General features: G+C 39.9%; 1 protein-coding gene across 2 annotated transcripts in view; it reads right to left on the minus strand.

Moving 5' to 3' along the window:
• Positions 1-908: 908 nt before the first annotated feature.
• CAPN1 (calpain 1) overlaps positions 909-14,783 on the minus strand; it is a 52,036-nt gene continuing 38,161 nt past the window's right edge. For both annotated transcript variants that reach the window (XM_027832484.3, XM_027832485.3), the window contains exons 9-22: positions 14,273-14,347; positions 12,621-12,781; positions 11,742-11,917; positions 11,216-11,227; positions 9,991-10,202; positions 9,235-9,274; positions 8,336-8,401; positions 5,993-6,050; positions 5,496-5,560; positions 5,169-5,237; positions 4,817-4,895; positions 3,884-4,000; positions 3,027-3,085; positions 909-2,155 (exon numbers count right to left, since the gene is read on the minus strand). In XM_027832484.3, coding sequence (XP_027688285.1) covers positions 2,129-2,155; positions 3,027-3,085; positions 3,884-4,000; positions 4,817-4,895; positions 5,169-5,237; positions 5,496-5,560; positions 5,993-6,050; positions 8,336-8,401; positions 9,235-9,274; positions 9,991-10,202; positions 11,216-11,227; positions 11,742-11,917; positions 12,621-12,781; positions 14,273-14,347 — 1,216 coding nt within the window. In that variant the 3' untranslated portion in view covers positions 909-2,128. The remainder of the gene's footprint in view (positions 2,156-3,026; positions 3,086-3,883; positions 4,001-4,816; positions 4,896-5,168; positions 5,238-5,495; positions 5,561-5,992; positions 6,051-8,335; positions 8,402-9,234; positions 9,275-9,990; positions 10,203-11,215; positions 11,228-11,741; positions 11,918-12,620; positions 12,782-14,272; positions 14,348-14,783) is intronic.

Below are 14,783 nucleotides of genomic sequence, written 5' to 3' on the forward strand. Positions count from 1 at the left end.
AAGCATATCCTGACATCTGTCCAGGAAATCTTCAGTTTCTCTTATGCAATGCAGGGTTGATTCTTGTTTCTCCAGATCTTGAACCTTCTCTTCCAATATGGACACCAGCTTGCACTTTTTACAGACAAAGGTGCTTCTGTTCTGTGGAAGAAAGACAAACATGGCACATCCTGTGCAGGTAACAACAGCTGAATGCTCACCATCCATATTACCTTCCTTCTAAGAGCTTCCTCAGGTGTTGTAGTAACTACTCAGAGAAGCCTGCAAGATGAAAGCCTCTATGGTTCGCAGCTGACTGGCTTTTTATAACTGTCAGGCCCACTCAAGGCTCACCTGGAACAAATTTTATTAGTAAAATTATTGTAGGCAATAATCCAAATTATCCCTTTTCTGTCTCCCAAGCTAATACTAATCTGTTTGAGGCAGAGCTTCATCTGATGTAAGTTGTTATAGGGTCGTAATTGTCATAGTTCCAAATTCATGACCTCAGTGGAGCTATAAACAATTTATACTTGATGACTATCTGCCCCCAGGTTTCCAGTAGTATAATCAGAATGCTAGAATTGATTTTAAAAGTATTCTATTTTCAACATGAGTGGTAAGTAGGCACACTTTTTTTTTTTAATTCAACACACTATTTGGCTTCTCAGATTCAATATATTTTACACCTTAGCTTTAACTCCACAATTCAGAGTGCCAGTTAGTATTTCTCTCTGCAGACGGATTGCTGGCCCAGACCTTGGCACATAACCACATAAGTCCAGCCTGAACCAGAGAAACTTGGATATAGAGTTTATGTTTTGCTTTGTATTGGAGCCTTGTGTATATGCGCTAAGCTAACAACCCAAAATGACAGGATGGCTGAATTTTTCAAACGAACAGAAAGGAATAAACCACAGAGAAAATGGTTTTAATAGTACTTTTAAAATTTATTTTTGGCATTAAAACATTCGGTTTCTGTAATACAAAATAAAACTACTCAATATGTGTGTATAACATAATCCCTGATATTGATTCTTCTGGCAATGTTAAATATGCATGCTAATCACCTCAAAATCCCCTTATCACATACAGGAATATAAAAAATAGCAAATGACAAGAACATTTTGACCTCAGAGAGAGAAGGCTTTGGAGAGTGTTCATGCCACTTTAAGCTTGGATAAGTACACCAGAAGTGTGAAAAGGCAAAGGTGAAATAGGTGAAAGGTGTTTGGCTATTGTAGTCTTGAGGCTCAAGAAATACCAGGTCAACCATCTCAAGGTGAAGGCTTTTCACAGTGCACCATGAATGAGGTTCACACATTGCCAGTTCACTGGGCTCTTTCTCACTGTCCCTCTCTCATGTATATTCTCAAATGTAAAGAGAGCATGGAACAGGGCTCATTTAAAGAGACCTGCAAATACAGCCCTAATCCTTTTGGGGTCTGTCTCAGGAAATTGAAAACCAAAAAGCCAGAGCCTGAAACGGAAGTTCTGGGGGTGGGCGAGGAGAGAAGAGTGGAGAGTAAAGACCAGTAATACAGGGACAGGAAGGGAGTGGGTTGAGGGAAAGAGGTTGCCTTGGCACATTGTAATATTTAGCACTTCAGTTAGAGTCTTCACTAACAAAGCAATCAAGAACAAATCCAAAAAGCAAAGGGCAGAGAAGGAGCCTAGAAAATGTGACCTCTGGAAGGCAGCAGCTTTTCTAGGATACTCTGCATGGTGGGCTCTACATCATCCCCCATTGGCATCATCAGACGTACTTATCCATTTAAAAAAAATAAGCACATAATTGAATGAGAAGGCGCATATGTGGCTTTGGCACTGGGTCCTGCAGTTTCTCACCGAAATGTTGCACTAAAAATTAAAAACAGCACGGCTTTATCTGCCTGAGGGAAGGTGCAGAAAGGCTTCCAAGGACAAGGCAACCAGGCATAAGGGTAGGAACTGATAAGATTATGTCCATGCTTCGGCGTTGGGTCCCTTTGTCCAAAGTGAGGCTTCTGTAGGTGTGGAGCAAGGAGCAGAGGCAGCAAGGAGGAGGAGACATCCCCCCTCCCCCTTATCCCAAGGCAAAGGCACTTGCAGCTGAGATTACATGGGGAAGAAAGCTGAATGGCTAGGTGGGAGTGGCTCCTTTTCTTCTTCAAGCAAACATGGTTAGCTGTAACCACTGCAGAGGAGAAAGAAAGAGAATGTGTATCATCTCCAGGAACCTGCATCTCCATTTCCACCTGAAACCATTACCATATTAATGAGGAATCAGTGTACATTTCTTTGTACTACATCTAAAGGAAGGAAAGCGCCAAAGCATGTATAGCATAACATGTTTGTTTGTACAATAAAAGTATGTGTATATGCCCTCTTCTTGCTCCAAGCCTTTCAGACTCTACTTTCATATCCACCTAAGGGCATGCTCCAAAATCCATTGAAAGCAGTGGAATGACTTCTATTAAAAGTGGTCTTTAGATCAGGCCCCAGATGAGGAGACCACTAGCTGACAGCATTACTCTGCTTGGATAAAATAAATCAGAAAGTCTTGGTAAACCTACCAGTTTGTATTAAAAACCGAAGTAGTTTATGGGAACACTTGGGGGGCAAATTGGTGTTTGAGACAAATTTACAGATTAGTAATTAATTATAATTGCATATCCATAGCCACTTTCATCAAGGACCACAAATTAGTAGTTGTAGTAGTAAGTATTAATAAATTCAAAGCCTCATAACACCTGTATGAGGTAGGTATTTTTGCTAGAGATGGACAAACAGAGGCATACTATTATGCCCAAAATTCATGAGAGAGCTGGGACAGAACCAAGAAATCCTGATTCTCTATCATTTGCACTAAATACTGGAGAACACTATCACTACCTCTTTTGTGGCTGAATGTGTAGTGAATTGTATTTATTTTTCTTATGACTCATAGAATAATGAGCAAGGGGAGGAGCAAGACTAACATGGGAGGTGTTAATATCTACTCCAAAGTGCCAGCTATGGGAAGTAAGAGACCCACGCAAACCAGGGGGAGGAAAAAAAGTATGTACCTTAAATAAGTCGAAAGTGACAATTCCATCTTTATCTGTGTCCAGAGATTGAAAAAACCCTACATAGATGGGGAAAGGGGGGAAGAGGGGAATGTTTTGTAATTATTATTTTTTAATTGCACCATTTAAAAACTTTTATGCCTCTGGGTAATTCTCAGACCTCCTATAGAAAGTAGTATACCTCTGAATTCTCTCCAAATGGAATAGGTACCACTTCACCAAGAAAACCTGCTGGAGAACGTTTACCTTCCCTTTACTGCATTTTAATCCAACATTGCATCAGAATCCATTGAATGAAATTCATGTACAATTCTTGCTACCAACAGAATAAAGGTAGGGCCCAGCCCTTTCAAATCGAAATAAAGACAGGGTTAAAAAATAAACTGTGGTGCTGGTATTTGCAATAAAATTACTAACAGATGCTTCAACTAGTAATCTCTCCATCAAAGAGCTCTCTGTCCTGCATATTATCCTTGCCTTCTGCCATCTACCATCGTTGATAGTCTACTAATCCCAATAAATAGCTTTACAACAGTTATTAAATATTCTGTGAGTAGCACCATCAACCAATGGCTCACGGTCAAGAGTTTGAATAGTGCCAACGCAAAATGCTGACTGTTGGGAAAATACTCACTGTCAGCACCAAATGGGTTACTTGATACCATGGGCATTAGTACCCAAACTTCATGAGCTGGCACAGATCAAGAAAATATTTTAAAACTGAGTGGTTAGAGTCTGATTTCCAGCTGGGTTGTACACAAAAATATCTGTATAGTACCATAATAGGAAATTCTTACCCACATGGTAAGAAACAACACGTTAGAAACATAAAAATACTTTCAGAAATTTGTACTTACTGAACATGGTTTCAAGTCGTACTAAACAGCACACAAAGTTATCGAAGTCAACAGCCAAGTCGGGCTCAGAATAACGGGTGATGATCAATTCATACAGTTTCTTGTTCAGTTTAAAGCCTGTCAAAACATTACTATATTAAAAAGTCAAGCAAGTTAAAACAGCATTACACCACTTGATTTCAGGCACACAGGTATTACATGGAGTAAACAGACCAGTGTTGGAAAGTCTTATATGTATAGAGAGATCTGTTTATTCATCACTGAGGCCAAGAATTTAGCTTGATTCAAAAAAGGATTGGCCATTTATATGGATAACTAGAATATCCTGGGTTATAGTAAGGATTAAAAAAACCCAGAGTTTTGGAAGGGATATAAATATTTATGTTGTAGGACATTAGCCAAGAGGGGTTAGGAAGAAACTTTCTCTGTGGGCAGGTTACTCCATAACTACACGGTTTCTGAAGCAGCTTGTATGGGCACTGTTCGAAATAGGATAGACTGTTAGATGGACCACTGATCTGATCCAGTATGATTATTCTTTGCTACTACCAATCAAATCTTGTCATTTTGGATTGTAACAAGCAACTACTGCGGTTTTCTGTGCAACCACAAGAGGGCAAATAATTTCTTGCACAGAGCACAGTAGCACTTAGGTCAGCTACATCTAAAGCAGAGTTGCATAGATCTCACTGGAGCTCTCTTCTTTGGCTTTACTCAGAATTTTAACCTATCATACAACTGTTTGATCATTTTTCTACAGTACCTAGATGGATTATCTGGACAAACCTATCGAAATCTTGGTTCCATCGTGGTTGGAATAAAGGGTACAAGTGGTATTTGTTTGGTTTCTGATGGAAATGATTATGAATTAACTGACAAATGAATTAAATGGAAGGTAGTAAGTTAACTCTATCACAGAATGTGATACATCACCTGCAGACTCCAGCGCCATTCGCATTTCATAGGCGCTCATGCATCCAGACTTGTCTAAATCAAACTTCCTAAAGACAGCCTTAACAAAAAACAAAAAAGGACACATAAGGGTACTGGACACTCCTGAGGTGGGGTCAGCAATCTCATGGACTGTAATAAACAGAGTCACACAGTCTACTGAAAATGTGCAAAGATACCACATTGCTGTGTACACGAACAACAAAGGCTGAATAAAAAAAAGCACCAAATTGTCAGTGCTGGTACCAGAGCATTTTCAGGTGACATCAGAAATTCTCTGTCATTGATATGGATAAGCTAAAGGAAGCAGGGGATCAATAGCAACTTCACCTACCAGGTAACTCCTAATTTTGTTCCAGAGGATGTTGAATTCCACCAGTCCTAATTTCCCATTTCCATCTCTCTATTCAGGAAAAATTATTAAGGAGAAATGTTTATAAGCTATTGTACTTCCTGAAGAGGAACTTCCTCTCCCATCACACCCCAAGAAGAAACCAACCAAAGTCTCCACTAAAGACTAGCACCCTGGCAGCTATAATATGTCATTTTTACTTAATCTTAAAAAAAATCCCCTCATCTTACATCTACATCTTACAGGCATGACACAACCCAAAGGGCCAGGAAGTCACTTGCATGTAACAAAGATGCAGAAGGAGGATACATCCATGAGGTTCACCATACTTCGGCATGACTCAGTACTGAACCCTTTAGTCCGGAGGTCTTTATCTGGAATTTAAAGCAAAGAGGAGGCAAAGGTAAGGCACATAGCAGAGTTGTTTATAATGCACTGTGTGAAAAGCTAGCACCCTCGTTACAAACATTTGAGGGTTTTTTTTAGATTTCTTGTAAGAATGCAACCTTAATGAAGGAGTGAGGCAATAATTATTTTCATTTCCATCCTCTGCTAGTAGATAATGAGACTGCTTCCAACCGGTGGAAGAGAGAAATATATTGATTCTGTCTCATATACTGGTACAACACTGATACTCAAAAAAGAGTGCCAGTGCCCAAGCTACAGCTACCAGTTTGGGTGCATCAGATTGCTAGTACTACTTCAAGCAGAGAGCCACATGGTACGCTGGATTACAGAGATTGACCAAGAAATACCCAGATTCAGACTATGACACTAATAGGTCAGCTGGTTTTCCCATTACTTACGTTTACTTATGATTTTGTTGAGGATAGTCTGCAGTTCTGAGACACTGATTTCCATATCCTGGAAGAACCGAAGAAATAATACTGCATTTCTATAGTGTCTCTCACCTCAAAGTGATTAAATTGTTGTACAAATTATGTACAGAACCACCCATGGCTAAGATGCAGCCACGTTTATTAGATGAATGGTGGCAGCAAGTAACAGTGCATAGCAACACCACACATTAGTTTAGGATGGGAAGTGAAGAATATGCTAGCCAACTGAAACTTCCAGAGACGTTTTAGAGGCAGAATTGGAATTTGGCTAAAATGACTTGGGCCAAACCCTCTATATTTCTGTGAGAAGTCAGTGTCTTGAGATTCATAGATTTAAAGGCCAGGAGGGACTTACTCTGACCTTCTGCAAAGCATAAGATGGGGAGTCTCACCCAATAATTTCTGCATTTAACCCATAACTTCTACTTGAGCTATAGCAAATCTTTTAGAAAGATATCCAGTCTTGATTTGAAGACTTCAGGTGATGAAGAATCCACCACATCCCTAGCTAAATTATTCTAGTGATTAATTTCCCTCACTGTTAAAAATGTCCCCTTATTTCTAATCTGAATTTGTCTACCTTCAGCTTCAGTCACTGGATCTCATTGTGTCTTTTCTGCTAAATTAAAGAGCTGTCTATTTTCAGAAATCTCTTCCCCATATATTTACTTGTGGAATACAATAAAAAGTCACTTTTCATTCTTCTCTTGAGTAAACTACATAGACTGAGCTTCTTATGTCTCCGACACGAAGGTATGTTTTCCATACCTTGAATTGTTCTTGTAGCTCTTTTCTGTACCTTTTTCCCAATTGTTCAACAAGCTTTTTGAAATTTGGATACCAGAATGGTCTCACTAATGCCATGTACAGAGGTAATACCACCTCCTTTCTCCTACTTTATATTACCTTGCTTATATATCCAAAGACTGTGTTTGCTGTCTTAGCTACTGCATCACACAGGGAGCTCGTGTTCAACTTTAATTACCATAAACTGTCAAGGCAAAACCTCCAGCAGCAGTGCTCCCTCCTACTACCACATGGAGGCATTAATTCAGTAATGATGAAGTTGGAAAAGTGTCACCTAAAAAGATAGTCAACACCATTTCGCATAGAACCTCATTTTTCTTTGGAGGTAATCCATTCAGCTACTGAGGCCTAATCATACTTACCTTCTTACATCATGTGAAGCAAAATATTAGTCTAGCAGCTGGACTAAGGTATGGTATGGGGAAAAAAGATTTAGAATTAGACGATTCACACCTCAAGTGTCCTAAACCTGAAAGAGGACAAACAACACAGCCAGCTCATTTTGCTGAATAATTGGAAAGCATTTCATCTTGTGTAGAGATGATGCTTGTATATGTTAGATTAAAATGTAAGTAAAGAACTGGTTTTGGGGCCTAAAATTTGGGCTTGATAATAATAAGGCCTAGTAAAATATAAGTGAAGTAAAGTGAGACAATTCAGAGGCAAGTTAGAGACAAATTATGGTCAAGTAGTAAATATGTTTTTGTTTTAACTGATTTTAGCAGGTGTTGTAAGGAAATTTTTGGATGGTTTGGAATATTGGTAACTGTTGAAACTGCATTGACGCAAATGATAATTAGAATGATGTTTGATATTTATAGCCAATGAGTAAAAAACATTCGGTTTGGGGGTACAGAAGATTAAATATGGTAGTGGAAATATAGATATGGTAAAAGGTAGACTTAATTAATTAACGGATGTTGTTACAATTGATTATAAAAACAGTAGTATGCTAATTTTATATTAGTGCACTCATTCACCATTAAGATACCATTAGAGAGAAGATTATATTCCCCTTCTTCTCATCCAGGGACTGATCATCTCTGGATGCACCATTTCATCTTGGAATGTGCACATAAAGGCAGTGTACGGTTATATTGTAATGCCTGTTTGCTTCAACTAATTATTTTATTTTAAATGAAATCTTTAATTCTATCACTCATTGTGTCATTCACAGTCCTCCAATAAATTAAATTATCTGTAACTGCTCTGGAGGATCAAATTGAATGAGTGCAGCTTGGTTCTATTTCTTATCTTTAAACTCTTACTTGGGAACACATAAATCAAGGTTACATTTGCTCCAGCTGCTTAGAAAATGATATTGTAATAAGTAGGGACTCCTCAATGGGACCACTATGTATAGTACATAGATTTTTCTTTATACATGTTGCTTTTCCACCCATCGCCAAAGGAATAAGAGCTGCAGCCACACCTCCTTCAAAGTTAGCAGGTTTGACATATACTTGCCCCTTCATCTTAACTCAGTAAGAACAGCACACTTACCGCTCCAGCGAGCTGCTTGAAAAGTTGCTTGAAACTGTCATCAATCTCACTTTCAGAAAGCACTTTCTGAGGAAAGAGAACAAACTTTTGATTGGCTACTTCTCAGAAGAGTAAAGTACACAGCCCATGAAAGGCATGCAGCAAGGAAATATGTATCCCAGGAAATCTGTTGTGAGCCCATGGCTGGACAGGAGAATACAGAAGTAGTAAAGATATCATGGCAACAATAGCCAAGCAGTAGAATCCCACATTTGAGTATTTGAATCCCACATTCAGCTTCTCACTCCTTAAACCAGTAGGGGAGGGGTTGTGCAGTAAAAATAATGCATTTAGCTCCTGAGGGAGTTAGGTTTAGGTCACTCGAGCAATACCTTAGCACCACTAAATCAGAACTCTTACACAAGTCCAGTTTCGCCAGAGAGCAGAGACGTGTTGCATAGGGATGGGGAACTATAGTACGTAAAAATCTGCGTTCAACCCAGATCTTCTGTTGTTCAGGCCTCTGGTTCCATGACAGCTAGGTTGAGTCAGCCTCAGAAGTTGTACTACATGGATAGAGCCATAGTAGCTAGTTAAGGATATGGCACTGCAAGAGATGGATCTCTGGCTTCTTATGCAAGGAAACAACACTTTCTAGCTGCCTATTCTACTGGAAAGGGCAAGCATTGGCATGCAGTTTATTAGCATGGAAAGAAAATAATTTTAAAAAGTTATCAGAAGAATGTAAGGAAACAGTAGGAGCCTCTTATGATTGACTATATGAACAGAGCTCTCGGAACATAGCCACAGGCTGTGAATTGAAACCAAGTGACTGTGCTAGAACTCTGAGTGGTCTTAAACCTCAAAAAGGAATCCTTAGTCTCTGCTCTTGCAGAGGTTAGTGGATAAGGGGTTCTTACTTCATCTGGAAGATTAGCCTGGATCTGATCATCCATCTCCCTGCAGAAACACAGACAAAATGTCCATGAAGGAATCAAAATAGCAAAACCCTTGTGGCAAGAGAGGAGGTACTGTGTGGCCACAATATTGTGTGAGCATGTATAAATGCTATACATTAGTTCTCAGGGGGACAAGTTTCTGGGTGCAAGAGAGGCTGGTACCTATGTTTCAGTAATGTTTGGCAGCCCCAAACCCTTATGGGTCCAGGGAAACAGATGTAAGGCTCTAATGCAGGATCTCTAGCATAGCAGGACACAATATTATCCACCGTATCAGCCCTCTCTTTTTCCAACCATCACATCTCCTACATATTGGTTTCCACAGCCACATGGACTACAGGCCTTGGCTGATCTAGAATAAGTAAGTTTGTGACACATTCCTTCTTCACAATCAGTCAGAGAGAGAAAAATACGAAGCTTGGGAACAAAAGTTCCCAAAGATTACAAAAACCGGATAATAGAGATACATGAATAAAATCCCACACTCGTGTACTAACTGCAGTCCTGTGAAAGGGCCTTGACATTATTAAAGTTTCCCCTATATTGGAAAGCCCTCATAGGCTAGCATCAGTTAGAAAAAGCAAGTATGGGGCTGCCAGCGGTGGTAGTGGTATTGGACATGATTCATCCCTCTCTCCTCTGGGGCCCAATTCCTGGAAAAAAGCTACTAGTTCACACAAACACCTGCCATAATCAAAGATGAGCCTTGAGACTTACTCAGTTCCAGCTTTTTTCTCTGAGAAGACCCTGAGGACAAAATCTCCTTCCTTGTTAGGTTCGAAGGTGGAAGGCACAACAATATACTCCCCTGGAGGCAACTTGAAGCGTGTGCTGACTTCACGAAGGTTTATGAACTGCTCCGAGCGGGCTCGTGAGGCATTCGCCAGGAAGAAATCTCGTTTCAGGTGAACTGCAGACTGGCCTACAAACTGCCAGAGAGAGATATATAGTCACCGCCATGAGCTGGCAAATCTTCTGCTCCGCACAGGCTGCTAAAGGCCCAGTACAAAGGTCTAGCCAACCAGGATGTTTAAATAGTACCACAATAAAAGATAAGGAAGATCCCTGGAAAAAGGCAGAGGGTCCTTTGGAAGCACACTGGTCAAGACATTGGCATTTTTCCTCTGTGCCACATAGGTTTTCCTGCTCAAATAATGAGTGAAAATAAATGTAATGGCTGCCACACATTGAATCAAACCTAAGGTTCCCATATTCCCAGCCTGCAGGGTCTGAGAACTGCATCGCATTCCTTTGGCTAACTCAAGAGCAGTGTTAATGGGCTCTGATGGGAACTGTGCCCCTCCCTCTTAAAACAAGTATAGGATGGTCCAACCCAGGGAAGCAGAAAGGATAACATTAAAGAGAAAGGATGGTCCAGTGGTCAGGGTAATAGCTGAGGACTTAGGAGACCTGAGTTCAAGACCCTGCTCTGCCAGACCTCCTGTATGACTTTGGGCAAGTCACTTAGACTCTCTGTGCCATAGTTCTCCATTTGTAAAACAGGGATACTTCCCTACCTCACAGTGGTATAATGATTAAGGATTTGGAGGTGCTCATATACTACAGTGATAGAGGCAATATAAGTACCTAAGAGATATTTAGAATAAAAATAGGACCTTAGAAAACTCACACACACACAAAATGTCATTACAGTACATCAGTTCCTGTTAATGGTGTGTCAATAGAAGAATGAAAAATTCCATAAAAGTAAGACATGCTGTTCAGACCATGATCTGGATGAATATCAAAGAACTCAGATTGTCTGGGATGGATACAAAATAAAAGCCTTGGAGCCACCTTGATCATTTCTAAATGAAGAAGTGTCTGAATCCAAAATGAAGCCACATTATGCATCATCATGCAAGGTTATCCCTACCAAAAGGATTGATTTAAATATGCATTACCTATAGTTGGTATCTGATGAAAGAATTTCCATACATACCTCAGGAGGAACCTTTAGAGATACAAATTAGAAGTCAGTAAGTTACAATGAAACTAATGTTCTGTTAGCACAGGAAAAAGATAACATCTATATTTAGTTATTTACTTAGCCAGTCATCTTCTGCATTCCTATAATTACCATTTCAAGTATTTATGCTTGGAACAGAGTTTAAGCAATGGTTTCCCCTCACATCTCTTACTTCTCTTGTGTCATTGCAATGAAGTATACATGGTGTTCAGGGGCACCCACCCTTGAAGCCTTAGGTCACCTTCCCCTCCCTACTCCCCATACTGCTGTTCCTATAAGGAAGCCCTGCTGCCCCAACAAGCTGGGGTGACAGGTTAATTCATCCAAGGTACAGAGGCAGCTCCACAATGAGCTAACATTTGAAGGCTAATTATATGCAACTGAGCCTATTAATCTTATAAAGAACTGTTATTCTCAGAGGGGAGAGAGACAAGGCGGTTATGCTAACCAGAAGCTACAGATCTCTGGGAGCACGGATTGTTACAGAGCCCATAGTTACCTCATAGACAGCAAAGCCAATGGTCTCCATGTCCTTCCCATATTGCCTTTCCCTGCGACGGTGCTTCTGCATGAGTGCCAGGAGAAAGCTGCAGCCCGATTCCCTGCTGTAGTTATCATCATTATCATCCACCTCTTCCAGTCGGATTTTAAACTGAGGGTTTATCCAGAACGTAGCTGAAGGGCAGGAAGAGAAAGGAATAAATTAAACAACAAGCTATCCTTACATATGCCTGGTTGTTTTAAGGTATAGGGTATGTCTGCACTGCAATCACGGGGCATGACTGTGGATCATCATGTAGACATACTTAAGATAGCTTTAACATATCTAGCTTGGGCACTGTTAGCAATAAAGCCATGGCAGCATGGGCTAGCTGCCCAAGTAATAGCCTAGGGTTCTGGGTGAGTTTGTACACCCTATGTTGAGGCCCAGGATGCCATGGCTTCAGTACCATTGGTACCCAAGTTAGGTTGGGTTTATCTACACAAGCTGCAGTCACACACACTGTAGATTTACCCTTTGAGCCAGAAGTCTGTTAGTCCCTGAATGCGATGAAAACCTGACCACCCCAGTACAAAACAGTCACTGGAAATGGATAGACCACTATTCATGGTTATCAAAGTTTTCACTCATTCATAGTTTAAATTGATCGCAAAAGTGTAGTTCAGCAAATATACATCTAAAAATGAGCTTTCCTCGTTAACATGGGTCTCTGTAGCGGGTATTCTCAGTAAACGACAAACATTTCCTCAGGGAGCAGTGAAATTGTTATGTCTCAGTGTAAAACTGTTTTAACAGCCAGCATCAGGCTAGTTTGATAAAATCAGGTGTTCTGGGTGGGTTAGCACTACGAGTAGCACACTGGACCATATACCTTACCTGGAAAATTCCTGCAGCCTCCAGCTGTGCTCCCCCGTCTCCAGGTGCCATCATAGAGTGTTGAGTTCCACTTGCGGAACTTGCGTGCTTTCAGTGCATCTGGAGTAAGGTTACAGATCTCCAGCCGTGTGAACTCTCTCAAAAAATCTTGGAAGGACATCCTAAGAAGAAAGAAATCCAGTGAGCTCACACAGGTGTCAGTCAGAGAAACTACCGCAAAAATTTCTCTCAAGTTGAGCTGGGTGTGAAGCGGTTTTCCTATCCCATGTAAATTTTTCAGTGCGCAAAACGTTTTTCATCCCAAATCAGGACAAAATTCAATCATATTTTCACAAACTGAAAAACCAAAAAAAAAAAAAAAAAAAAAAAAAAAAAAATTCAGCTCAGGTCAATCAAAATATTTCTTTTTGGTAATTCCAAAACATTTTGATTTAGATTTTTTAAAGTTCTAGTTAGCTTAGATTTCTAAATAAAATCATCTCAGACCAGAAAAGTAGATTTTTCTTTTGACAATGTTGAAATGTTTCATTTTCACAATTTCAAAACTTTTTCCTTAAGATATTTTGAGTCAGGAAATTTGTATAAATTGCCCTTTTTCACAAACAGCTTCAGTTTCAACAAATCTGCATTTTTTGGTGAACAAACGTTTCACTGAAAAATTCCTAATCAGCTCTATCCTCAAGACCCATGATGCATTTGATGATCATGTTTTATGTAGATATCAAAGCTTTCCACAGCCTCACAAAGAATAGAGATCTTTTTGTTCTACCCTGATCCTTCACCAATTCATGCCTTTTATTCCTTGCTTGTATGGTAATAATTCCCAGCTATAGTGAATCCAAGATCTTATATTTTGGATTTACTTCTTATTCAAAATCCCACAGCAAAGGAGTCCAAGCCTTTTCAAAACCTTTTTATAATGATTGGTGAAAACCAACAGCACTACTCATTGTTTCCTTGTACCTCCCCACCCACACTTTGATCTGTTATATCCATCCGTTGTCTCTTGTCCTATGTTGAGATTCTAAGCTCTCACAGGTAGGGGCCATCTTTTTGTTGTTTGTACAGTACCTAATACAATGGAGTCCTGGTCCATGAGTAGGGCTCCTAGGCTTTATGGGAATACAGGTAAAAAATAATAATACTCTATAACATCTAAACAATATATAAAATAAATTTAGAGGGCCAGATCCTCAGATGGTATAAATCAGTCTAACTTCATTATCTTCAGTTGAATTTCCCTGATTTATGCCAGCTGAAGATCAGCCCCATTGAGTTCACGGTGGATTTTTTTTTCTTTTTTCTTTTTGGTAGGGGAGCAGGTGGGTGGGAATATTATTTTCAGCTGCAAAGACCAATCTGTTTTGGTGTTTTTCCAAACTGACTTCATGGTCACTGACTTCATGGTTAGCTGAGTGCCACTCTCCAAAAAAGCACAAAACTGATTCCAGACAGCACTGAGATCCATTTGCAGCAAAAACATTTTCAAACATTTGCTTCATGTAGCATGGGTTTTCACTGGTAAAAACACCACTTAAGACAAATTTAAAAAAACACAGAATCTCAGCTTATTTGCGCATATTTAAAACCCCTTTTAACTTGGTCACACGAGTGTAAAATAAGGGTTAGTGCAAACTGTGCTTTCCACTTACCAGAATTCCCCATCTTCCATTTTAATCCTTAGCTGCTGTCCCACAGATGGGTCCACCACGTTCCACTCAGAAGAGCTGCAGGGGTGAAGCAGTTCATACATGCCGTGAGTCCTAAAGCTTGAACAACTCACAGTAAATTAAATTCTGGAAGAAGGAGGTGCAACTCCACTGACCTGTTGGAGCTATGCCAGTTACAACAGTGCTGAATTTGGCCCATTGTGGGCAACATTATCATCCCACACTGCTCATTAGTAAGAAAAATATTATCATTACTGGCTGTAGACACGTGTGGTCTGTATTTCAAGCAGTTCCTGTGCTGTTGCTCAGCAGTTTATTTCCAATTCCACAAATTGGGTGTAGGATCCAACAAAATAATTCTGTTTTATACAGGTGTGACCCTAAGAGTACCCCACTGCCAGGTGACACGTTGTTAGGATATTCACCCAAAGGGTGACATGTAACGTATCACTGGAAAACTCAGAACTCATTGATCATTAATATTATGTGTGGT

The sequence above is a fragment of the Chelonia mydas genome, chromosome 7, assembly GCF_015237465.2.
Source record: "Chelonia mydas isolate rCheMyd1 chromosome 7, rCheMyd1.pri.v2, whole genome shotgun sequence".
NCBI classification, from domain to species: domain Eukaryota; kingdom Metazoa; phylum Chordata; order Testudines; family Cheloniidae; genus Chelonia; species Chelonia mydas.